The 27,655-nt window shown below is 37.7% G+C and overlaps 1 protein-coding gene across 1 annotated transcript in view; it reads right to left on the bottom strand.

The window, feature by feature from the left end:
* Positions 1 to 27,655, bottom strand: part of TRIM24 (tripartite motif containing 24) — a 59,785-nt gene that overhangs the window by 4,516 nt on the left and 27,614 nt on the right. The window contains exons 4-16 of the mRNA XM_065743143.1: positions 27,063 to 27,195; positions 25,703 to 25,819; positions 24,444 to 24,558; positions 23,655 to 23,801; positions 20,731 to 20,848; positions 14,635 to 14,900; positions 11,037 to 11,201; positions 9,320 to 9,496; positions 7,464 to 7,602; positions 6,203 to 6,275; positions 4,142 to 4,310; positions 3,260 to 3,573; positions 410 to 542 (exon numbers count right to left, since the gene is read on the bottom strand). Coding sequence (XP_065599215.1) covers positions 410 to 542; positions 3,260 to 3,573; positions 4,142 to 4,310; positions 6,203 to 6,275; positions 7,464 to 7,602; positions 9,320 to 9,496; positions 11,037 to 11,201; positions 14,635 to 14,900; positions 20,731 to 20,848; positions 23,655 to 23,801; positions 24,444 to 24,558; positions 25,703 to 25,819; positions 27,063 to 27,195 — 2,066 coding nt within the window. The remainder of the gene's footprint in view (positions 1 to 409; positions 543 to 3,259; positions 3,574 to 4,141; positions 4,311 to 6,202; positions 6,276 to 7,463; positions 7,603 to 9,319; positions 9,497 to 11,036; positions 11,202 to 14,634; positions 14,901 to 20,730; positions 20,849 to 23,654; positions 23,802 to 24,443; positions 24,559 to 25,702; positions 25,820 to 27,062; positions 27,196 to 27,655) is intronic.

The raw sequence follows: 27,655 nt of genomic DNA on the forward strand, positions 1-27,655 counted from the left end.
TTATAATTTACATTTACAGCCAAATACAGAGTTAGTTATTCCCTTTTAGAGTGCATCAAATACAAAGAATAGCCCTCCATGTAGACTCTGCCCCTAGATTTAGTAAATAAAGTCAATCTGCAGTAAATCTGGAAAGTACAAAGAAATAAAAATTCTCTCAAGGCACTGTCACAGTATATGAGGTCAATGTGAGAAACAGTGTTTGGTAATTCCTAGAGTACAGTCCCAGTTCACACCATGAGACAATAACCACTTCTCAAACTTTCAGAATGTGTCGCTCAGAATGTTTACGTCAAAGCTGCTAAGATCTCAGAGCCTGCTGAAAAAGTTATTTCTCTCTTGTACTATATTATGATTATGATTATTAATGCATACATTTATCAGTAAAAGAAACAAGACTCATCCTTACCCTACGGTCTATTGGTGCCAAACCCACAGTATCTTCCAATTTTCTTTTTTCAGGGTTGTGAGATGGTTTATCACAATCATATTCGACTTCTGGCTTGGATAGATCCCGACAGAATGTACAAATCCACTCTCCACTAAACAAGACAGACAGATATACTAACCTCAGTGAAGTAGCACATTCTTGACAAAAGACTTTCTACAAACTTCTGGAGAATTTTTTCATGTATGGATTGTTGTGGGGTTTTTTTTCTGCTTTGTGCCTTGTTTTGTTGCTTTTTTTTGTTTGTTTGTTTGTTTGCTGGTTAAAAATACAAAAAGCAGAGAGGCACTGCTGGCAAAAAATGTTTCCTTAGAACTTTCTTACCTTTTAATGGCATTGATATTATGAATGGTGTTAGAATAGGAAAATGGCTTGTCATAACAGACTGACAGTGACTGTTCTTGTTACGTTAAAAATTTTCACTTCACTTCATAGAATTCAATTGCAGCATTAGTAAGGTCTACTTCCTAACTACAGAGAGACTGAAGGATTCATTCCCATACAAATAACATCGGCACAAGAAAAGGAAAAGCATCAGAGTCATATAGCAGAAACTGTATTTTCTCTTTACAAGCCTGATTGCAAGATATTTCTGCTCTATACAGATTAACTCTGGACAAAATTTTTTGAGCTGTTCCTGATTTTATCAGTTACAGTCTAGGAAAATCCTGTAGATTTGACAGCAGAAGAAGCAGAAGACCAAAGTAGTTCTGGAAGCTGACTATGCTGACTGACTCTCATTCAATTTGTGAACCTCTATAAGTTCTGGAAAAGCTGTGAAGAGTAAAGACTTCTACAGAACTTGCACGCTTGCAGACAACCACAAGAGGGCTGAGTTGTACTTCACATAGTAGATGCAATTCAGCAATAACCATTTATGGGAACCAACTGCATGCATTTACTTGGAGATATCTTATAATAAGATCTTTACAAATGAAAAAATAGTTTCTGCAGCAGCTTTCAGTGCATTTTGAGAGTAAAGCAAAAGACTTTCAAAGTTAAAGAAACAAACCTGTCTTACTGGTTCTCACTTAGAGTAATTCAAAGATTTTCATTATTTGCTAGTTCTAACATATGGTAATGAATAATGGGTTTCCTTTCAAAGAGAGTTTTGCCTTCTACCAGTTCAGCTTAACAAGCTATTTACATGATACTGATGTCTCTGTGCATGGACTAGCATCATGCATCAATAGTGTGGTGTGACACAGACAAAAAGAGATAAAAGCCATGACCTCAAGATCTCACAATACAGGAAAGGTAGAAGTTGGAGGAAAGGCACATTCAAATATCCAAGAGTAAGGGAAAGTAGGATGGGCTAGGGTGAAGGAAGGAAAAGATGCAGTGACCTTGTGAAACTATAGGGAAAAGCATTCTATCTACCTGAAGCAAGAATAAAAAGCAATAATGAAAGAAGTAGGTTGAGAGTGCTGATGTAATAATATAGGATTTGTTTTTGTGCGTGTAACAACCAAAAAACATGGAGAACAAAAACTTGATACATCTGAAGCCAGGAGGAAATTTAAGCTGACTATGGTTCTGAAGTCCAGGAACAAAGTGCACTTGAATTAATATGCACCTTTACAAAACTGAACACTTCTCAGAAAAGTTGGTTTTGGCTCCCTTGTGCCCTGGACATCATCATCTCAGTTTCCATTGAACGATCCAGTGAAAATGAGAACTTATAAAGATTTATTTCTGAAGCTTTGATTTTAATAGAAGCAAAGTCTTGTGAATATGTAGCTATCTATCTATATCCTTACAGGTTTTTTTCCTCCTTTCAGAGAGGCACAAATGTTTATTAGCTTAAGTGCATACTGTAACTTTGCTGAGTTTTGCTTTCAGCACAAAGCTGCAATATAACATCACTTTATTTAAAGAAAAAGCCCTGTAATTTGAAGTTTCACAAGGTAAGAGAAACATTTTTATGTGCCAATTTTAGAGACATTTAAAAGATATGCTTGCAGAAATATACTTGTTCAGAGCAGAACATAAACAGAGATGATCAGTATACAAATCTAAGTTGTTATCCAAATGTTTTATCTCAGCAAATTGTGCTGATATTTAATAAGAAAACCTAATATTTACATAAAAACATTAAACAATGAGCATGTTATGACAAATGTTCTATCCTTTAATACTAATAAGCTTATTACATGGCGTTTCCAAGCTGTAACATTGCAAAATGCTATTTATCCTATCAAAGACACAAACTCAAGAAGCAAATGTCAGTAATGTTTATAATGATATCCTATGTAAGACTGAATTTTGAAACTCAAGGAGCTGAGTAGTTATTTTCTATCATCCACTCAAGAAAGCCTACTGCTTATTTCAACACAGAACGCAATGTTACTAGAAGATGTCAAGCATGACACATCCCATGCTTGGATTGTATCCATTTTTAGCATTATAGTAAACTATATATTTAACACAACATTAGCTTAGACTTTTATTTAAGTATTTTGTTAATATTAAATAATATTTTCTCTTGCCCTCAAAAGATTCTATGACAGGCAAGTAATTCCATGGCCCCATTTGAAGACCACAGCTAATAATAATGGATGTCCTAGATTTAAGTGATCTTTCTTAATTGCCAAACAATTGCAAAATTTTATTACAGATTTTGCAGCTGCAATGTAGTTAATCTGAAGTTGCAACGCAAATTCCAATTTTCAGCAATTAATAAAACTGCAGACTTTAAGACTTCAAAGATGACAGAGATTCCTCTGAGGCTCAAAGTTCTAAGGGGTTTCACAATACAGAACTCACGTATCTTAATGCAAGCTTAGTTGAAATTAAAGGGATCTTAATTACCTTGGAAAGCTCATCAGCGAAGGGACATGACAAGAAAGATGGAATACTTTGGGGCATTTCTCACAGCAGAGGAGCTCCCCACCATTTTGACATACTGCACACCAGTCTTCATTGGGATCATCTTCTTTTCTGCCCTCTCCGGTGTGTGAAGGGCCTATCCATCCCATCTTGGTACTGGTTGTATTCTCCTGCAGTATCCTGGGCTGATCATCTGTGCTGTCTGGGGCATCAGTTCTTAAAACAGCTTCATCAGAAGTTGAGTTATGATTGCCATCTAACAGCAGTGAAGTAAGTATGCTTCTTGAAAAGCTGGTCTGTAAGAAGGAACAAAGGAAATTTGATTATACTATTAATTTGAATTTAGGTGTCCCCAGCAATGACTGAACTGATCAGAATAACAAACTCACATGCAGGCAGCCATACAACACATAACATGCATGCAAAAATTACTATTGTTCTATAACATCAAGTGCATAACCACAAGAAATTAGCTACAAGAGGCTATTTCTGGCATTTTAAATACCATTCCACTAGTGAAACAAAAAATAAAACTAATTTTTGATACCCCAAAGTCTAGCAACCTTACATATACTACTACACAATAATTAGAAAAACATTTTAGCACCACATGAAAATTTGACGTTTGTATCCGTAAGCTATTTTCTGCTTTCCCAGGTTTTCAACAGATAATAGTCTGAGTGTACCAACTAATTGAACTAGTGAAGGAAATAGTCTGATGTTGAATTTTACTTCCTTGTTTTATGCCACTACGTTCAGCTTTTCAGTTCTTCTCTGAAAAAAGTCCCCAAAAGCACATTTGTAAATTATTTTATTCCCCACAAACGCAAAACACTCTCCAAAGGGAAAGGAGATTTTTATTACATTCCGAGGCCGGGATTCCTCCTCTGCTTCTTGCTTAACAATAACAATTGGGAAATCAAAGTTCTCATTTGGTGAGCTTGACTCCTGTTTAATTCTGATAGGCTCCAACATAACAACTGGGACTTTATGTGTAGAATCAGCTCCCGGCAGCCGGCTGGAAGAGCTAGAACTGTAAATGATGGGAAAGGGCAAAAAAAAAAAGGGAAATATAAAGTCAAAACTAAACACCTACTGTACATTTATGATTTCTGAGACTTCAGAATGCTAATCCATTTTGTTTCTTTGAACCATGAGCTTTTATAGAATCAAACATCCAAGTTTATTTTTATAATTTATTACTATTATTATCTTGTTTATTATTTATCTATTTATTATTATATTTTAATCATATTTGTTATTTATTATTGTTTTTATATTGTATTTTTAAAATTATATTGTATTTATATTAATTTATTCATTTTTTCTATGAATTTTGAAATGGTATAACAAAATCAGAAAACTAGTAATACATTGGTTTCAGAATTACAGAATTACTTCCAACTTCACTTCCTGTTATTAAAAGGTTTGCAAATGATCTCTATTTCTTTTAGGTCACAAAAGCACTTTGACTGAACAACCCTCCTTAGAGGAGATGCAGTTACATCTTGGGGGAAGGCTAGTGATTCTCCAGAGCTGAACTGATCATTGTAAACCAAAGAAGCAAATGAACAAGATAAAGCGCATACATTTACACATGCCTGGAAGAATTTCTTAGACCCTACTTTTATAATTGGACTCTGTTTTCATTCATTAGTTTAGTCATAATAGAAAGAGAATGGATAATCAAATTTAAAACGTAACAGCATGTTGCTTTTTTATTATATAATAAATTTATATTTAACAAATGAATTCAAAGAACAGCAGATGATAGAAACATATTTTAAAGGAAGTAATAGACTTTTCTGAAAAGTATTTAAATAGCTCACATATTTGCGTGTTGTGAGTCCTTCAAAATATTTGCTATGTAAAAGGATAGAGCAAAAGATATTGTTTATTAAAAAAGCAATTGCATTTTCAGTTGAAGTACGATCAGTGTCATCTGATTCCTCTCTGCATGAAAAATTAATCTCATGTCAGATGTATTCTCTAATTTATTGGAACATGTTAATGGTTCTTCTGTCTTCAAACAACATTATCTAAACCTATTTGTTCATTAATATTCCATCACAGAAGGATAAAAACATTTTTTTCTAGACTCTCAGTAGATACCTAGTGCTCACTTAACTAACTGTTAAATCCTTAAATCTTGGAATCTGAATTCATTTATAGTTACACAAGGAACTTCTAGCACACAACTGGTTCCTATACCTGATTTTTTTGAATTTAAAATACAATTTACATCTGGTATTCTTTTAATAATATCAAACTACATATCATTCACAGAGTTAATATATTTTTAAAAATGCTACCAAAACACTACGAATGAAATTACGTAGGTTACCCTGAACGTAGTACCTCCTATTTATTTCCATGGAAACTATACAGATATATAGAGCACAAAAACACTCTCTGATAGAGCAAATTCTCAGCTACAAAACTGTAGAACACACCACCCACTGCCTCACTGTGCTCACATCCACTGTTTGGTCTCTGTAAACATTCAGCAAGCATCGATGAATGTCAGTGGCTGCCATTTTTTTCTGCACGGAGGAATTCAGTGACACACCTTTGCTTCATACACACTTCCATGTCAGGCACCACTGTGTCAGAGTGCCCCTCTGCTGCCATCCATCGCATGGCAACAAAACACAACGTAATATTGGTGGGAAGGTTCAACCACTACTGCCATACCACCAACATCTGCCTCTGATATACTGGGCCAACATAACATAGGAGATCTTAATTTCAGAGTAGCCCTCACACTTTTAGACTACACAGAGTACTATAATAACTGTCATACCAGTCCTGTTAAAAGAGAAGGCTAAGTGTATTAACTTCTCTCTGCTCTAATGATAGAAAAGTCTGAGGCATGCTCTATGGATGTGGAAGTCACGCTTTCTTTCTCTCCCGCTCCTTCCTTACCTCTCTCTGCTCCCAACACTGGAGGCACTGGGTGAACGTATTGGAGGGTGTATATTTGTTACACTGACACCTCCTAGGATAGAAGAATCAGATTAGAACGTAATGCACATCTATGCCAAGGCTGATCCATTATTTGGAGAAGTATATAGGTCTTTGGTCAAATTTCTCCTGCCTTGTTATGTATTTAATAGACATCTCATTTAGTACAAAATCGTGAGAGAACAAGAAAAGAATAATCTGTTTCTTTGAAATAAAAGAATCAAGGAAAGAACTATTTTTAGCACCCTACTGTATGTAAGCAGGCTGATGATTTAGTACCTTTGCCTGGTTGATGCCTGCTTCTTATTACTGCAGTTTGCTTTAAATTACCTTATTAAATTATATTTCTAGCTTCTAAATGTGTGATTTACTAAAAAACTTTTAAGCTATATTAGCTGGTCAATAAGATGAGATCTCGGGACAGGGTGCAGATATGAGAGAGAACCCCAAAAAGGGTCTGGGGGTCAGACAGCAAAAGACTTGAGAAGGGTAATTTTCCTGAGAAAAAGTAGCAGGCTGTTTGCATTGTCTCTGTTTATGAGAGCATCTGGATGTATCATCCTCCTTTCTGAGCTAATCTGTCCAAGTGCATGAACATCAAGTAGGAACATATTGAGAATTCATGCTCACAGAGCCTCAACACAGGCCAAATCAGGAAATGGTCCATAATATAAGAGTAAGGAGCGTCCACTGATCTCCATCAGGTATGGTGTCAGGAATCCCCTGGGTCCTTCAATTCTACCACATTTGACTACCTGTAACAATAACCTTTCCAGTTAACTTCTATCAGTGCTATACTACTTTCCGACTGAAAAAGATTTTCTAATGTGTGAACTGAGCTTTGCAAGTGACCAGTGGCAGCCATTGTCTGCTGTTATATCTTAACTTGCTTTTTATAAGTACTTGTCTACTACCAAAGCTTCTAGGATGTCATCTGGTATACCTGAACATGACAGTTTTCATGGATACTCTTGCATCTGCAGTTTCCTTGTGTCTACTATGCTTTTTCCTCCATGTTTTTAAAGTCTTCCCACTTAACTTTGTTCACAATGCTGTAACAGCCTCAACTTTACCTCTTACTAGGCTTTCTACTTCTTTGCTTTTATTTCAATACTTACTGTTGATATAAAATAGAACTCATTCTGACATCAACATTAACATTGCCATGCTAGATTCTTCCATTACAGCACTTAAATAGAAAATTGCACCACAGTCCAATTACCTGAGATGCCTGGTGATGGTACAGATGAATTTGGTGACTGCACAGTTCTATTTGAAGGTGGTTTTGGCTGGTTCTGCTCTCCAGTGCCATCATCCTTCCTCGCAACAGTATCCAGCGTGATGTTTCCTGAACAATCAATCTAGAAGACGGTTAACAGGAAAAGCAGTTAATAGCTGGGGGAAAATGATGAAACAAAAAATACAACGCCTCCACCAAATTTCTGTTTTGGACATGAAGACCAAAATGAAGACCATCTAGCATTTGCCATCCAAAAAGTGAACTGTTTACTTCAAAACAGGTCATCTTGTTTCCTCTAAAAAGACAAATGGCCAAACTCAGTGCTCCATATCTCTATTTTAAGCTGAAGTGATTTTTAGAAGTGCTATTTTTTCCTCATCATCTACTGAGAAAGCTTACACCAGACAGGTAGCTTTCATACACCAGAGAGGATATGAACTTTTATCTCTTCTCCCTCTTTTAACATGCTTACATAGTATACTCTAAAAACAATAAGCAATACACAAACTCTCCACTAAATCATTAATGTTGAACTGAACTGGAAGAACCTCAAAAGACACTTAATTCCATGTGCCTCACACATCTTCCAGGTACGGGGCCACACATATTCGCTCAAAACAAAGACAGCAAGTCAAGATTTGTTCTTTTTATTCATGGCCCAGGCCAGACAGTGGAACTTGCTTTTAAGAATTGTGAATTTATCAGTCTAGCTTTCTGAACAAAGTATACATTCTGATTTGGTAAAGAGAAATGACATTTTTGAGATGTTAGTTTGCTGTTGGTTTGGGTTTTTTAATAATAAGTGAGATCATGTTTGATCAGAAAATAGTTCATTTCAGTATCAGTTTTCTCAACTATCCAGACACATCACAAATCTACAGGTAGCAACTCCACTGACCGCTGACGTTTATATTTATATGCTAGACATCTCAGTGTTTGGTGGAAAAGCCTTTGATATGTCAGCATATGTGCAGTGATGTTGACAACACATCTTCAAAGCATAAATTTAACCGCATACAAGTAGAAGAGTTCGTAACACTGGTGTGCACAAAAATCAGTGTGCTGAAATGTCTCACAGATTCTGTAGTTTTATGATTGTGTTGTGCACTTGATCTTTTTACTCACACAGAAACTGTAATATCAATGTACACGTTTTTAAAAATACAACATTTCTGTCTAAGAGTTTATTGGGGAGATCAAAAGATAGAAGGGAGAAATGGAGTAAAAGCAAGTCATGACAAGAAAACTGTGGCATTCGAGGTCTCTACAAGCTCAGACCACAAATACAGGTTCAGCAGTAATTTGAAAGAAGAAAATCAACTAAACAAAGCTCAACAGCCCTAATGTTGACCTTTAGCAAATAAGAACCAATCAGAAGAATGAAAGAGGCTGAGAAGTTTAAGAAAAGATGAACTTACAATGCTCCCCCAACACTTACTCACATGTATGTTAGAGAAAGTATGAAGGAAAGAAGTACCAAAAGGAAGAATTATAAGGAAAATTTGACTCCACTATACCAACAATAACCACCTAAGACAGCACATTCAGTGACTTAAAATGAGTTTATTGAGCAGCGGATGGTAGTAAAGACTGCAATGTGAAGCAAGCACATAAACAATCCTGATTACTGTTACAACCTGGAATGCTGTTTTTCTTAAGTTTCCCAGAGCAATCCTGAATACTGCCAACAATATGCAGGCAATCCCGTATTGCTTTCTAGAATTATCTCACTTTGATAAACACCAGAATTTCAAAACAAAAAGGATTTTGACTTTTCAAAACCACTAAAGCATACTTCAAAATAGAATCTGTAAAAGATTGTTATGGATGGTACTTACATCAGGAAGAGATGGTAGATTGTAGGAACTACCCACTGGAGAACTCAAATCTATCACAGGAGGATATGTCTTCCCATCACATCCTGCAGCACTAGTGACTGTGGGGCTGGATGGAGTAGAAGTTATGCTGCTTGCTGTTGAAATGGCAGTTGAACTTTGTCCATTACCAACCTGCCACTAAAAAATAGAATAATAATCCACAATTTAGTATTTTTCCCTCTACAGAATACATATACTACATGTCCTTGTTCTAACTCTTTAGCTAAACAAGCAACCTAGTACAGTAAATTGATTTCAAATTTAAATTCCTGATTTACTCTGAAGTTATCTAACTTCAATAACCAATATTACAAGACGAGGAAAGATGACAAGCAGTTAAAAACTATGAAAAGAAGAAACGAATGTGAATTCTTAAATTCAAAGCTGCATCTTGATGTTGTGTATCTATTAATATTTCATGCTGCATTGAAGTGTTGTAGGAGGAATGTAATGGTTTTAGTGAAAATAAAGCATTACAGATAATATGATGAATACACAGCTACTCCAGTACTTTAAAATAAGTAAGTAGCTACATTCTACTTGAATGTTATCAAGAATTTAATGCTTCCTTTAACAACTTAAGGTGATTAAGAATTTGAAATGCTGAAAAAATTTCCACCTACCTATAAATTTAACACCATGATATAAAGTGTACAGTGAATTCAAACTAAATTTCATTCTCAGTTTAGACATATGCATTTTCAAGAAGTGAAATGGAATTTCATGGCAACTCTAGGCAAAATTTGATTCTGCTCAATTCCTTTTGTCAGTCATTCTATTCACTGGTTTCTGCTTTGAGAAAGACAATACTAGATAATGGAAATACTTGAAAGAAAGGCTTGTAGACAGGTCAATCTTCTTTTGAAATGCTCAAATGGAACTGATATAGCTCTTGTTACACACACTCTGTGATATCATGCAGCCTTCTTCAATTCAGTTGAAATTAGTTCTCTGACTTCATAAGCATTGCAGACATTAATGGCATTACTCCACTTTTCAGGTCGCAAACCAGATTTACCCTGCTTGCCTCTGGCAACATGATCCTCTCTTTCATTTAAAATATCCAACAACACATGTTAATGTACTTTTTAATAAGGATTTGGCTTTCTGAACAGATAGAAAGCTTCTGAAGTATTTGCTCCTGCCCCAGTTCAACTGCTGATCAGATAGGCATCAACCATTTTTACTCAGCAGAGGTCTCTCAACTGCAGGCTCCTTTTTTTTCTCCTTCATCTGCAAGATTTGGCATACTCTGGAGGTGGTGGCAGATACAAGCTTGTCAGTTAAGCTTTTACCTGGTCTCAAGTGAATTCACTAACACTAAGCTGAACAGGGGGATTTGCCACTGTTTATTTATTGTATTGTGCAGACAACGTTCATGTTAAGTTTACGTAAGTGGCCAGAAAGCGCAGTAATAGCCAAAAACAGAATGAAACACAAAACACCTACGTATCACACACTATGGCTCACTTCCGTAACAGTTCAGCTGCTTAAAAATGTCAGAATGAAATAAACTTGACAGTTCTCATTAAGAAAACCGTGGGTATCTTGTTACAGAGAAGAAAGCATTCTCCATTCCAACTGAAAAGCACTCTTGAAACATAATAAAAAAAGATGATATGAAGCACATTTGATGTTTTATTTTTACATAGTAAGTGAAATGGGAAAGAAACTCTACCTGTTTAATAGCTTGCTGTGCCAAGAATGCCATCTGCAATGGGTTGAGCTTTATTGCTTGCCTTGGTAGGCTCTGATTTTGGGGAAATCTCATCTGCTGTGCAGGAGGAGCTGCACCATTGGACTTGGGGCTATGATTCTGAAAATGAATCAAGCGTGGAGGTGCCTGCATGAAGAAAAAACAGTTCTGTAAGTTAGATTATATTGATTCAACGTTCCAGAATCTTTTTACTGCATTTAACTCTTATATTAAATGCAAACAAAGGGTATAACCTTATTTACCTGAGTGATCACACAACATAATTAAAATTAATGTTAAAAAACCAAACCTAGCATATGGTTTTGAATTACTCTGCTATAACAGATGCAGATGCATCACAACAGCTAGTCAGAATATCACAACTTTGGAAGTCATATGGGACAGTTACAGTTCCATGCAAAAAAGCCTTGAGGGAAAAAAAATGACAGTTTTATTTTATGAGCATTTGAAAAAAATTCAATACCTATAGCTCAGTACTATATATGGTCACATACCATATGATATATTTTTTCTCAATAATAATAGGCTATTACCATATGTTCTGTCAGTCAAGTTTATAATGTCCATTCAATGCTTAGTAAAGAAAATGTTCTCTAACCCTTCTATATGACCACTAGCTAAAGATGAAGATCTGAAATTCTGTACTGAAACATTTTTCTTTTTATTCACTTTCTCCCTCATTGGTGAAATGCTGAATCAGGCTTACGTGGCAAGGTTTTGATAATGGGGAGGCTACATAGGTAGCCCTCTGTGAGTAGAGCCCATCAGATGCCTCCCATCAGACCAAAGCTAGCCCCAGCTGCTCCAAAAGGGATCCAAAAAGTGCCTCTAAAAGAGCAAGTTTCAGAAAGGAAAAGAAAAATCAGCAACTGGGAGAAAGGAATGAGAAAATTAGAAATAGCCCTGCAGACACCAAGGTCAGTGAAGGAGGGCAGGAGGTGCTCTCGGCATGGAGCAGTAGTTTACTGCAGATCAGGAGAGGCCCACAGCAGAGCATGCTGTCCACCTGCAGACCATGGGCACCATGTGGAGCAGATCTCCAAGTGCAGCTATGGAGCAGCCCATGGGGTAGAAGACAAACTCTGGCATGAGCTGCTGCTCAAGGGGACTCATGCCGGAGTGGTCTGTTCCTGAAGAATGGAATCTATGGTACAGACCTACATCAGAGCAATTCTTGAAGAACTGCAGTCTGCAAGAAGCTTGTAATAAGTTTGGAAAGAACAACAATAACCCCACACTGGAGGAGCTGTCAACTTAGTCGACCAAGGGAAGATAGTTGCTAAAACCTTTTTGGATTTCAGCAAAGCTTTGGCTATTGTTTCTCACAATATCCTTCTGGACAAAGCGTCCAGCATAGAGCTAGGAAAAAACATAACATGATGAGTGAACAATTGGCTGAGGGATTGAGCTCAAAGGGTTATACTAAATGGGGTTGCATCAGGGGAGTCCTGTTGCTGTCACCAGAAGCAGAGCTCAGCACAGCCTCTCTACTCTGTGAGGAGCTGCAGCCACCATGAGGGTTTCCCCTCAGTTCCTCTGCCCTGCACTGAACTAACCCAGGGCCCTCAGCTGCTCCTCATAACCCTGTCCATCCAGACCCTTTATCATCTTCATAGCCCTCCTTTGGATACTAATAGTTTTATGTCCTTCTTTTACTGTGGTGCCCAAATACACTGTTGGACAGCTCTTTATGTAACCTGGGATGAATCCCAATGGGCCCCATAGACTCTATGGGGCCAATGTAGAATCTAGCTAGAGCAGTAAATCTTGCCCAAGTTCAGGGTTGGCTGAGAGTTTATCATTACTACAGTCACAGCAGTTCAACTCAAGACTCATCACCAACCCAGAACCTATAATCAGTGTTAGAGGTGAAGAAGTCATTTAACAATTCTGTTTCATCTGCAGCCCTATTTGTGATGCAACTATCCATATCAAGTAATGGATTGGTGTTGGCCCTGGTCCACCTTTTGCTGTTAAAACATATTTTAAAAGCCATTTTTGTTGTCTCACAGTGTACTGGCCTGCTTCAATTATAATTGACCTTTAAACACACAAATTTTCTCCCTACAATGGCAAACAGCATCTCTGTAGTCCTTCCATGGCACCCAACCTAATGTCCAGTGACCATACACCTTCTTTTTCTTCCTAAGCTCTAGAAGTTCCCTGCTCAGCCAAGCCAATCTTCTGCCCCATCTGCACAGCTTTCAGCATTTTGAAGTTGACTGTTCCTGTGATCTTAAGAGGTGGTACTTTAGCCTGACCTCAGTGCTGGGGAAGGTTACGGAGCAGATTGTTTTGTGGTAGATCAACTAGCATGTGTGGGACAACCAGGGGATCAAGCCTAGCCAGCATGGGTTCATGAAAGGCAGGTCCTGCTTGATCAACCTGATCTCCTTCTGTGATCAAGTGACCCTCCTGGTGGATGAGGAAGAACTTGTGCATGTAGCCTATCTAGACTTCAGCAAAGCCTTTCACACTGTCCCCCACAGTATTCTCCTGCAGAAGCTGGCAGGCCGTGGCTTGGACAGACACACTCTTTGCTGGGTAAAATACTGGCTGGAGGGCTGGGCCCAGAAAGTGGTGGTGAATGGAGCTAAATCCAAATGGTGAGCGGTCACAAGTGGTGTGTTCCCCAGGGGTCAGTACTGGGGCCTATCCTCTTCAGTATCTTTATTGATGACCCGGACAAGGGCATTGAATGCACCCTCAATAAGCAGGAGAAATCCTGCTTTGAAGGACTCTTAAAGCTTATTGTAATGTATTAGTAGATACTCTGTGGCTTGTGAATGTCTGATATTTTCCACTCTTCATGAAACAAAGTTTAGCACCAAGTTAGCTGGAAGTGTCAATCTTCCCCTGTACTCAGCACTGGTGAGGCCACATCCAGAGTACTGTGGTTGGTATTGGTTGGGCCCGTCACTACAGGAAAGACACTGAGGTCCTGGAGTGTGTCCAGAGAGAGGCAACAAAGCTGGTGAGGGATCCAGACCACAGGCCTTATGAGCAATGGCTGAGGGAGATGAAATTGTCCAGTCTGAAGAAGAGACTCAGGGGGGATCTTATTGCTCTCTATAACAACATGAAGGGAGGCTGTAATATGCTGGAGGTTGTCCTTCTCTCTTATAACTAGTGATAGGACTAGAGGGAATGGCTTCAAGTTGCATCAAGGGAGATTCAGTCTGGATGTTAGGAAATACTTCTCTTAAAGAGTGATCAGGTGCTGGAATGGGCTGTCCAGGGAGGTGGTAAAGTCACCAAACCTGGAGGTATTCAAGGAACATTTAGACGTTGTGTTGAGGAACATGTTTTTAGTGAGAACTACTGGTGACTGGAAGATGGTTGGACTGGATGATCTTGTAGGTCTTCTCCAACCTTGGTGATTGTATGATTCTAAAAGACCAGCACTGATGGACCCTAATGCCTTCAAAAGCATTTTCATGCAGTTTCCCTTCTTTCTTTGAGTTGAGAGTGAGAGTGGCTGTGGTGGAGTTCAGCTGCCCACCAGGGTGAAACCACCGCATATGGGAAAGAAAAATCTTTGGAAATAGTCATAGTTTACCTGATGAGAAGCAGGAGACTGCTGCACAGTTCCTGGCATTCTTGGATTTGGTAAACCTACTGGACCTGCTCTGCGTTGAGCTTGCTGTCTCTGAGCCATGACTTGTTGCTGCATGTGCTGGAGTCGGAGCTGAGCCAAGTTTATCTGCATTGGGAACTTAGATAGCTGATTTGAAGGTAAGCTACCTGCTGGTTGCAAGTTTGTTTCCACCACAGGGTTCTTGGGCATGTGTGGTGGGGTTTCTTTATCTTCAATTACCAGTGAACCTGATTAAAAAAAAAAAGACAAAACATAAATGAATACTAAAATACTGCAGTTAGCAGAAATATTATTTTTTACAGTTTTAGATTTTTGATACCATGAGGCTATCATTAATTATTATTATGCAAAGGATGGGTAAACATGAGATGAAGGATTCACTTTATACTGTTTTCCTGCAAAAATATGGCTGTATTTTATAATGCAAAAATAGGAGATACTAGCAAACTGTCTTGTTTGCTAGTTTGCTTGTCTCCTCTATGAGGTAAATTCTCCTAGACAGGAGACACAGCCTCTCCAAAATAGCAAAGGAACAAAGTTTCGTTCATACAGGAGAAAGCATCCCAATGCAATCATTTGATCAAAAAATTGACTGTATTATAATACTTAAAAGATTTTGTGATTTTTTTTATTTTATTTTTCTTCTGAATCACCACAATGGAATATTCAAATGACACACAGCTGCTACACATGACCAATTTTAGGATGTAATGGCACCTCCAGGAAACGTTTCCTCTCCATTGATTTAGTGGGAAATGTAACTAGACAGGAAACTTTCAGATAGTAATGCTGGCTGAGAGATTTTATCCAAAGAGATACATAGTGCAATTATCTAAAGCTCTTGTGTAAAATGCTGACTACCACATCCGAAAGATGAATTTCAACAAGAACTGAGTTTGCCTTACACTCATTGGAAAAGTATGATGTTTTTTACAAGGAAAAAGAAAATTTACTTAGTTTAAAACAGAGTGTAGAGAAGTAGAGAAAGTTATGGCTCAAGACTGAAAGTTAAAAAATAAACACTTAATGTTCCCTCTTAATGTAGAAACTTAGGGCTGCTTCCTAGAAGGTTTCACCCCGTGAGAAGGACTTACAGCAAAATAAGTCTTGATAAAACTATAGCAATTGTTAAGTCTTGTTGGTGGACAGTCCTGTGGATTGTTTAGAAAACAGGAAGAATCTATGCCCTTGTACAGGGCAGATAAGGGGAGTTTTGTAAAGTCTTTGTATCAAGTAGATTAGGAAAGTTCTGCCTTGAATCAGATCGTTTTGTGAGAGCAAGTATTGTTCAGTCGAGGTAAGAAGCTAACTGAGCATGTGTGAAGATGGAGTTCAACCAGTGAACATGGTGAGGAAGGGTCCTGGAACCACCACCACAAAAGGACTGAGCATGTGCAGGGAGGTGGAATCTAACATTAATGATTTTGTGGTAAGTACTGAATATGCATGAACCATCCTAGAAAACCTTTGCATACGTAACACAAGTAATGTATATAAGCTGAAGATCTTTTGTTCAAGGCGTGCATAATTAGGTGGAAGGATCCCCGTGTGCATCTGGTGCTGAGAATAAAGAATGCCTGCTCTCTAACATTTCAGCTTTCTTCTTAAGAGTTTCATGATTGACTGATTCATGGTAACAGTCTGACAATCTGTCAGAGCAGAACTTGTCATCATTCTCTGCCACTTCTCTCCCCATACCTGTATATTTCTGTAGATCCTGCATGATCTAGCCTGGTTCATTTTGGAAAAGGTTATCCAAAGAAGAAAGAAATGCAATGTGCAATATATATTTCATTTTTCGTTCCAAGAGCCAAAAAGCTATGAAAAAAGCATTTTTCTGATTCCCTAGTTAGATGTGTAAGAAAAAGAAGATGTGTATACACACAGAGGGAGCCTAGGCTAGTCAACATACTATAGTGCAAAACAGGACAAAATTAAGATCAATCATACTATTTTCATATTGACGCTTAGTAATTTTGGTGCTGCATACAATTTAATTATGATTCTACCACGTCAGATTCATTAACAAAAATATTAATGAAAATAGAAAACCCTACCAACCTATTGTATAATATCCATTATTAAGCCTATAAGAGCCCTAGGCAATTAATTTCCAGTAAAACAGGCAGAGAAAAAGGCTGATGAATACAGCTGTTTCTCATTTACAACCATATGAAGTATTTCTCTGAAGTCAAAATAGATCTATTTTACTTTCTTTTCTCTAGAAAAAGGATTATCTTGAACAATAATGGTTAGACTGTACTTTAACAAACCATCACCAAACCCATATCACATTTTTTCTCCACTCTTAAAATCTAATTTCTTCAGAAGTCTTCACAGAATTGACATCAGTGCTGCAAAGCTACTTAACTAAAAGAATTCCCTTTCATTATTCTAGAAAACCAGGGGTCTGGTTTAATTCCAAAACTTGTGGAATTAAAAGATATTTTATTTTTCTTAAATACCTTCTGAAATACTTAGTGCACAAACGCTATCACACCATCAGCAGAATGCAGCCTGAGCAGAATTCAAGCCATTCTTGGAGTAATTTGTTTATTTACTGTCCTTGTCTCAGCTGAGATAATCTTTTTCATAGAGGCTTATTTGGTACTATGTTTTGGATTTTTTATAAAAATAACTTAATACTACACCAATTATATACTTGTTGCTGAACAGTGCTTACACAGAGTCAAGAACACTTTTGCCTCTCGTGTTGCCTTGCCAGCAGGGAACCAGGAGTGTACAAGGAGCTAGGAAGAGACTCAGCCAAGACAGCTGACCCAAACTCACCAAATGGATACTCCATATCATATAGTTTTGTATGAGACTGAAAAGGAGTTTGTTGACTCATCTAGAAAGAATGATGCTTTATGGAATGGAGCCTTAATGACTGTACAAGGAACTTGCTGACTCAAAACAACCAGCCTTAAGGACTGTCCAAGACTTAAAGAGTGGACCCTTCATGACTCAAGTTGGAAGCTGTAATATCTATGGACCCTCACTTTACAGAGGCAGAATGATGGGAAAGGGAGAAAGGGAGAAAGGGAGAAAGGGAGGAGAAAGGGAGGAGAAAGGGAGAAAGGGAGGGGGAAAGAAAGGGAGGGGGAAAGAAGGAAAGGGGGAAGGGGGAAGGGGGAAGGGGGAAGGGGGAAGGGGGAAGGGGGAAGGGGGAAGGGAAGGGAAGGGAAGGGAAGGGAAGGGAAGGGAAGGGAAGGGAAGGGAAGGGAAGGGAAGGGAAGGGAAGGGAAGGGAAGGGAAGGGAAGGGAAGGGAAGGGAAGGGAAGGGAAGGGAAGGGAAGGGAAGGGGAAAGAGGAAAGAGGAAAGAGGAAAGAGGAAAGAGGAAAGAGGAAAGAGGAAAGAGGAAAGAGGAAAGAGGAAAGAGGAAAGAGGAAAGAGGAAAGAGGAAAGAGGAAAGAGGAAAGAGGAAAGAGGAAAGAGGAAAGAGGAAAGAGGAAAGAGGAAAGAGGAAAGAGGAAAGAGGAAAGAGAGGGGAGAGGGGAGGAAAGGGAAAGGGAAAGGGAAAGGGAAAGGGAAAGGGAAAGGGAAAGGGAAAGGGAAAGGGAAAGGGAAAGGGAAAGGGAAAGGGAAAGGGAAAGGGAAAGGGAAAGGGAAAGGGAAAGGGAAAGGGAAAGGGAAAGGGAAAGGGAAAGGGAAAGGGAAAGGGAAAGGGAAAGGGAAAGGGAAAGGGAAAGGGAAAGGGAAAGGGAAAGGAAAGGAACTCCTGGAGAGCAGCCCTGCAGAGAAGGACTTGGAGGTCCTGGTGGATGAGAAGCTGGACATGAGCCAGCAGTGCACACTTGCAACCCAGAGGGCCAATTATATCCTGGGCTACATTAAAAAGGGGGTGGCCAGCAGGGAGAGGGAGGTGATTGTCTCCCTCTACTCAGCTCTTGTGAGGCCCCATCTGGAGCACTATGTCCAGGCCTAAGGCCCCCAGCACAAGAAAGATGCAGAGCTTGTGGAACAGATCTAGAGAAGGGCCACTAAAATGATCAGAGGGCTGGAGCACCTCTGCTATGAGGAAAGGTTGAGGGAACTGGGTTTGTTTAGCTTGGAGAAGGCTCTGGGGAGAATTCATGGTAGCCTTCCAATAATTGAAGGGAGTGTATAAACAGGAGGAGGAATGACTGTTTACATGGGCTGACAGGACAATGGGGAATGGTTTTAAACTAAAACAGGAGATTTAAGTTAGATGTGAGGAGGAAGTTTTTCACTCAGAGGGTGGTGAGGCACTGGAAGAGGTTGCCCAGGGAGGTTGTGGAAGCCCCATCCTTGAAGGCATTCAAGGCATGGATGTGGCTCTGGGCAGCCTGGTCTAGTGGCTGGTGACTCTGCCCATGGCAGGAGGGTGGAAACTAGATGATCTTTGAGATCCTTTTCAACCTATGATCCTGCGATTATATGATATCTACCTCTAAATCTCTCTTTCTTTCTTTTCTTTAATCTCAATCTTCTTTTGCTCACTTCTTTAGTAGCTATTGCCTAAATTTGCCATCATGTAAACTGTCTTTACCTCAACCCATGTTTCCTCACTTTCATTTTTTGGATTCTTTCTATCCCACTAGGAGGGAATGAGTAAGAATCCACGTGATGCTCAGCTGCCTATTACAGGAAAAACAAGGATAAGTTATCCTTGCAAAATCAGTAGAAATTTGGCAAGAACGAAGGAAGAACAATCTTGTTTTGCAGGGACAAAACAAGATAAAGCTGAGAAGAGTTTTGGTCACAAGGATCTGGTTAAACAAACTTATCTTGCAGGTATATAGCAGGAGATGCTAGCTCAGCACCTACATGTAAATCTTGTGTGCTGGACAGAACGAAGAGAGATAGACATAACAGGATACAAATATACTTCTACCTGGGCTAAACAACAAACTCTGAATCCAGGAGGTACCCACTGGAGGGATGAATGCATGATAGGCGAATGGAGAAAAAAGTGAACCTCAAGTACCTTAAGCAATGAGGAAAGGGCTCACTAGTGCCGGGGTACCGAGTTAAAAGAGGGGCTGTTTCTCCCAGTACTTTCTGAGCCCTCACAGGGGTATGCCCCAGTGGACTCTCCTTTTATTCAAATAAAGAAAGCTGAGGACTCTCCTTTGTCTCTTTCCGGGATAAAGACAATTGAGTAAGCCTACTGGATTACAATTTTTCTTAACACTACTGTTTACACCTTTGTACATTTGTAGAGTTGACTGCTGATAAGGGTTTCAGTTTAGGAAGATGGGATTTAAGCAAAATAATGTGCCGTAAGATGCAGGATGAGAATGAGTTTGGAACTCTTCCTTAGGTTGGAAAGTAAGGTTATATACTGTGTTTCTGTCTTCAGAACCTAGAAAGCATGTGTACTGTCCAGCAAACTGAACATTGCTACTTTCATTATTGATGGAGTGAGGATGTCAAATATTGCAAGCATCGGTATCTGGAGGGACCGTATGTACTACCTTAAAGATAAGGAAGAAAACAAAGTCAAGCTGAAGACAGGACATACCAGAAAAACCACATTTAGAGAGGAGGCAAACACCTAACTGAGAATGCTCCTGAAGGCTAGGGTCAAAAGTTTAGGACCAATGAAAACAACTAGCCTTCCTTCCTCAAACCCCAGACAACTACCAAAAGGACCCCAAGGGTGACTGTAGATGCTCTAAGGAGGGTTAATCAGCTCTAAGAAAATGATAATGACTTCAAGAAAATATTTAGCATACACATTAAATTCTGGGGAAAAAAATGAGTATGTATGAGCAAAATCAATAAATGTTATCAGCACATGAACAAAGTTGCACAGATCGAGTGGAGCTATCATCACTTAAGTGCCCTGCATTCCAATAAAGGAATATCTGTTTGGTACAACTCATTGGCATGTCAGGTTAATCTATCAACGTTATTGGCATCATCATCAAATATTGCATTCAAACAAGGAAACTTCATTATATTTCATTCTAAGTATTCATATATAATACTTTTTCCATACAACACACCTTTAATGTCTTCTGCAGTTAACCAAATAATTCTAAAAAACTAAAATAAAAAAAAAAAGGACTGGCAAAACTTTATCACACCTAGATTGAAAATATTTTGAGCCCAGAAGCTAGGATCACAGTGAAACTGGATGGTATTGTTAGTCACTGGTGAAGCATCACACCTCGCTCGGAGAAGATAACGTAGTCGATATGTGATCTAGAACAAGAACAAAACATGAGGTTTTCCTCTTCACTTAAAGACATTAATGAATACTGTTGAAAACAAACAGAAGATTTTCAACAACCCCCCCCCAAGAGGACTGAGGTAAAAGAAAAGTTTGTCCAAACAAAAATTAAAAAGGATATTTTCAACAAGTCTCTTTTTTCTAAAGCTCTAAAAAGCAATCAACTACTGAATAACAGAAAGCATTTTTCCCCTGCAGAAATGCATATCTTTCCACAAATTTAGTTATTACATTAAATTTACTTTCAAAGAACTGATTCATGTAACCAGTGCTTTTCCCCCTCCCCCCCCTCCAAATCTAAGCTAACCCATTCATTTTAAAAGAAGCATCCCATCCTCTTGGCAATAAGAATCATCGAAAGAGAATTTTCCTTAGTAGTAGGCATGAGATCTTTTCAGAGAAAGAAAGAACTGATTCTTAATAAGCTTTGCTTATTAGAGACTTATCATACTTTCTTTCATGTATTTCTTTGAATATTCTCAGATATTTCCACATACTTCAGAGTTCTTGGTTACAAAAGACTAGGATACTTGGTTACAAGATTAGGATACACAGGCAGAATGCTGGAACAAATCCCGAGTTTATCAAGCTACTAGAAAGAAAATATTTTCTTGCAGTTATTTCCTAGAAATATCTAACACAGATGTTAATCTAGACTAACGTATGTCAGATATAGAAAAAGCTTATCATGTTCCATGTTTGTTTTATATTTTTAATAATAATTTCCTAGTAAAGTCCAGGATATACATTCGGTCATGTCTGCCTAAAAGGACACCAATTACCTCTTACATATGAATGAGTTTCCACTTCGGTCTGGCGTTTTTGTTTAATTTAGGCAGGTCAATTTTAGACCAGATGCAAATCATTTAGCAAGACCTCTGTGTTTTTTTGTATGTTTGTTTTTAAATGACTGTGGAAAATGTAAAGTGCACGCCTATTTTGAATATAGACGTCCTCTTATTTCTATACCCCGCCAGAGTCAATTATACTATACTTGAAAATTTCTACTCTTCTCCTGACAAAAAATACTAGATGCAGAAAAATTTTGTCATAGCCTATTCCATACATTCTTCCTGTGAGCAAACATATCTATTAGAAATAAACTCACAATTAGGTTTTTCCTCTCCTGTTGGTAATGACAGTAGCTAAAAACATTTTGTATACGATAGACGAGGCAAGGAAACTGATGTGAATGGCCACAAGTTGCGCCGGGGAAGATTTAGATTAGACCTGAGGAAGCATTTCTTTTCTGAAAGAGTGGTCAGGCACTGGAATGGCCTGCCTAGGGAGGTGGTTGAGGCACCATCCCTAGCGCTGTTCAAGAAGCGTTTAGATGAGGTGCTAAAGGACTTAATTTAGTAGTTGGGTAGAGATAGTGATAGGAGGATGGTTGGACTAGATGATCTTATAGGTCCTTTCCAACCTTATGAACTTATGAACTTATGTCTTACTGAACTCTTTAGGTGTGTTATTTCCTTGAAGTATAGGTATTACCTCCAACTTATAATGCTGAATTTAAGTCTGCTGGATGTCCCTCCTTCCTAGTTCCATGTGGGTGGATATCCCTGTGTAGAGGCCTTGTATGTTCCTCCATGCATAACTGTTCAGGAACAGATCTTACAGGTGTCCATGGACATAGCTACTCAGACCCCAAATAACTTTGACCTTCAGCAAAAATCTAAGGACTAACTTACATTCACTGTTTTGAAAATTATCTCTCATTTGCTGAGGATTTGTGTGCTAGGATGGTCTTTTTCTTAGGATTTATAACGTTTACAAAATTAAGACTCCTGCAACATAATGTGTTTTCTTAACTCATATAGCAGAAGTCTAGGCAATTTGAAATAACATGACTCAGTCTGATGCCCTTTTTCTCCACTCAAATTAAAAAAAGTTACTTGAAATAGATTTTGAAAACAGCCTGCAGCATTTTAATGGGTATCAAACAAAGAAACGAATACACACACACAAGCAGATTCTCAGCTAGGCAATGAGGCAATAAAGACAAAAAGAAAACTTGTATTCCAGTTACAGGTTACCACAGATTTCCTTCATCTGAAATGTATGATCTAGGATTCCCTCGATAAATGATTGACAGTCATTTCTTTTCTTTGTAATTTTAAGGGTATTCTTTTGTTTGACTGGTTGTTGGTTGTTGTTATTCAGGATTCTTGTACATCAGAAGCAGTCAATGAGTCCATGCATACATAGATACTAAGAGTTTTTATATCACTGAAATACTTAGTTTCATAGCAGTTTCCACAAACAAGCAAAAGCCTCCTCTTCATTTTCATCAGCTTAAAAAATCAATTTTGAATACTTTTCACAGAAGATAACTCTTACCAGAACAAGGCAATACATTATTTTTATATCAAATGCTGGATATCAGGCTCTAATGTATATAAATACCTTATTTAACTAAACTGAGAAGCTGTAAAGCATACTAAGAAGAATCTCAATAATAATTTAAGACGCACAACAATTTTGCCCAATCTTTCACAGCTCAAGGTTTTCACTTCAGAGAAAAGAAGTTAACACAATTTCTGCACATCTACAACAATTCTATAGCTCAACAGGAGAGAGTAATGACGACTGAAGCTAAGCTATTACAAACATATTACATTTATGATTTTAAGAAATAAAAACTGATGTACATATATTCCAAGTAGTATGAAGTCATTAAAATGCCTAATCCCTTGGTGTTACAGACAAATGTGTGCATGTATATGACCTAACTATAACATTTAAGGAAGAAGAAATCTATCTTCCTCATCTTACCAAGCGTTTGCTGTACAGAAGAGCTGTGCTGCTTCCACTGGAAACTGCCCATTTAGAAAAATTCATGGCATGTTCCAGCTGTTTAGAGAGACCTGCCACTTCCAGTTGTTGCTGCATAAGTTTCATCCGATGCTCTTTTGCCAGAGTCTGAAAGTAGAAAATTTTTTACAAACGTGCAATTTACTGTTGAAACATTAACTTTCATGTTTGTAACACAGTGATTGAGAGGTTTCACCTAACTCTTCTAAAAATTACTCCCCTACACCTTGACTGTAGCTATCAGTCAAAAAAGTCGCAATATTTATTCAAGATATCAAGGTTTTGCATGTAGATCTTCATTTTTTCTTATGACACATTTTCATACCTATATGCCTATATACACACCATTCTTTAAGCACTACTGGATGTGATCATTTTCTAGGCATCACTTTTAAACAATCTCCTTTGATTTGCTATTAGACTGCTGAATTTATACAGTTTTGATGGAAAGACTTTTCATGCATGGTGCATAGGATAATGACCTACAAAAGCTTGGAGGAATAAACTAGGTTCAGAGACAGCTTTGATTATTAAAAAATAATATTAAAAAGAGAATTTATCAAGAAAAAAAGGAACACATAAATAAGTAAGTAAATGAATACACTTGCTCAAATGGCTTGTGTGGGACTTCTCTCTGCTTTGGAATTGCAATAGCACTTGTACAAGCAGCTATTACTAGAAATTGATTTCAATCACCTAAAAAAAAAAAAAAGGCTGGCTTTCTTTTTGTTGTAATAGAAATTAAATTACCTCCAACTGATGCAGCAGAGCCTTTCCCTTTTTGTTTATTTCTACCATCAGTGTAAATATGGCAACTTTAATATCCTGTTCCACCTGCTTTTGATTCTGATTCATCTCGAGAATTCTGCAAGTAAACGGTATAGAAAATTATATTCTTTAGGTCACAAACCTATCCTTCACAGAATTTTAAACTTCTTCCATGCTGCTGAGACTACAATATTCCTTGATCATATGCACCAATTAATACATAAACCATCAGACACTTTTAATTAGGAAAAGTATTGGAAGGAACAGAGCAAGTACCAATGAACTACAATAAAATTAGTTCACTGTTGGCAAATTCTAATGACTTAAGTCTGCAAAATTACTGACATCTGAAACTGATAAAAATTATTATCTCACTGTAATTGAGATTCTTGATTTTTACTTGTCTTATGCATTTCTGAAACATTCCAAGAAAATGAAAACTGTTTAAGTCTAGTTTCTACCTAAGGTGGAATGACACTCTACATTAAAAAAAAAGAAGACATTTTTATGTAGTTATTTAAGCAACAGTGTTCAAATTGATAACAGGGCATAATCTTACATTGTGAAAAGCACTGCTGCTAAAAGACAGGGGATAACAACCATTAAGATGGAGAGGAGAAGGGTTTCTGCTCTTTTTTTTTTTAATCTTTAATAAAAGATAGGCAAAGAGAGGAAGACTTCAAGTTACACTCAGCATCCTCTACTGTGTTGAATCTTCCTGTAAGTGCTGAAGAAGCAGTTACAAAGGTCTACTGCTGCATGAGTTCTACAGATTTATTCTTCTTCTAGCTTTGCAGTACAGAGTGAAAAATCCCAAAGCACAAAAGCATTACATAAATCTTCAGATGTGTGTCACAAGCATTATGAAAACATGAGTCATTATCTTCCACCTTCTAAGAGAAATCTACACTAAAAAAATAGGCATGCTGATGGTAGGAAAGAATATGACTGCCTTCTGCACAGTTTATTGCATAACTTGTTTCGTTGCACCCAAGCTATTGCTGCCTATTAAGTTCACAGGCTGAGCAGAAGAGTTACTTAACATAACTAAGCACATTAAAAAGGCACCAGTGGCTATAGGAAACTGAAGATTTTGGAAGGTCAAGAAAATCTTAACATTTCTCCTTCTGGAAGCATACAAAGATTGAGGTACAAAATCTACTAATCTAAACATATCAACAAATTACAGTGTATACTAAAGTTGCAGTCTGTCAGTTTTAACCTTAAAATCCAATACATACCTGTTTTGGATCTGCTTCCCTGTGCACTTTATATATTTAGTCTTCTCCATCAGTTTAGTGATTAGAGTCTCAATGATCACTTTCTGGTTCTGAAAAGCTTCTTCTATAAACTGGTACCTATAGTAAAGAACTAGTGAGTATTTATGCACAATAAGGGTGGGATATACTAAAAAGAGTGCCCCACAAAAGGCTCTGTTACATGAAGAAAGATGCTGCTCAGGTCAGAAATTTAACTGTCATCATGAATGTATATGTCAGCAAATGCTGACCTATTTTATTTACGACATAATCCTTTTAATTTTGTTTTTATGTTTTTAGAATTGTTTTTCAGAAAATTGAAGGGATACCTTGTCACAATTCTATTGAAAGAAAAATTAAATGTGCTGTAGCTATTACTCAAAGTGAAAAAAAACATAAGCTATTACTTTGTGGATGATAAGGATGTAGAAAAAGAAGAAAGAAGAGATTGCTGAGTCAGTAGAAGTCACTGACACTAAATCAAGGAACTGAAATCATCAACAATTTGTGGGAAAAAAAAGAGGCGACATTCTGAAAAGGATATAAATCCTAAGAAAGGGAGCATTTAAGAGGAAGACTGCAATTCGGCAAGATCAACGTTTAGCTCATTCTAAGAAGCAACAACAGCCAATACTCCTCCACTTACTGATGTCTGCCTGGTGAGGCAAGCAAGTTCGTTGCGTGGTTGCATCAAGAACAGTGAACATATTAATGTTTAAACTATGAGCACATCTGTCCCAGGCCATATTATGTGTTAGCCAGAAAATTACTGCCCTATACTCAGGAGTTTTATGTAATTATTTTCATCTTCCACGGTCAGTAGGAAATGATCAAAGAACAGAAGCCTAAAATTTGAGTGTTATTAAATAGTGTTCTCAAAGTACAGTATAGTCAAACTTCAGATTTACTTTTCTTTTTCGAAGAGCTTTTCATAGAAAAATCTCCCATTTCTCACTTCTAAATTTCTTGGGTAATGTTCTGTTATATAATCATCTTGTTGAAGGACAAATGGAAAAATTACACATAAGCACACAGTAACATAACAGCCTCTGTGTTTTCTAAGGTCCCTGAAAAACTGTGTAGCAACAAATTCCATCCAAATAAATTGACAGTAAATAAAGATCTTGCTCTTAAGTCACCAGAGTAAAAACTGAAAGAATTAGGTTTAACTCCAAACTATCACGCATTTGCCCATCGTGTTCTTTAAAACACCATCTCTATTTCTTTTCTGATCCGAGAATTTAATTTCACCTAATTGCATTGTATATTGCTACAGCCACAATTAACTTCAAGTTGTCTTTCTGCAAGCAAGCTGTATAAAACATTGACTTTATTTTCATACCTGTGCTCTTTGTGTTCTAATAACTGACAATCTCGGCAGGTCAACTTGTCACATGTTTCACAATATAGTTTCAACTGCTCCTTCTTGTGGTAAGGGCAAAACACAGGTCGCTGACTGGTCACACCAACTGCCTCTGTTGATTACAGGAAGATGTTAGTCCAGACTCTTGAAATTGCCAGATATTTGCATTCTCTTGTTTTTGCTTACTATACTACTGATCTATAAGCTAACCAGAAGTTACTTCAAGAGACTATTCCAAATGTAGTGAAAGTCTCAGTTCTTGCAGTAAATACAAACGAGCATCATCACATATTAGAAATGAAATCTGTTCTCTAATGCAATTTAATGAAAAAAAAAACCAAAAAACCTGATTTCTTATGATTTGGGTTGTACACTGAGTTCAGGAGGATTATATAGCTTGTAATGACAACTGACTTCATATCACAGCCCTCTCTTTTCTGCAGATCATGAAGGTAACTTTTCTGTACTTATTCCTTTACTTATTTTAATAAATTTTGCAACATAATTTTCAGCTCTGTATTCCATTGAATTTCTTTGAAACTGGCTAGCAGACTCAGAGGAGGACTGAATAT

This window comes from Cyrtonyx montezumae, unplaced genomic scaffold, assembly GCF_038088225.1.
Source record: "Cyrtonyx montezumae isolate F1298 unplaced genomic scaffold, pur_monq_1.0 scaffold_3, whole genome shotgun sequence".
NCBI classification, from domain to species: Eukaryota; Metazoa; Chordata; class Aves; order Galliformes; family Odontophoridae; genus Cyrtonyx; species Cyrtonyx montezumae.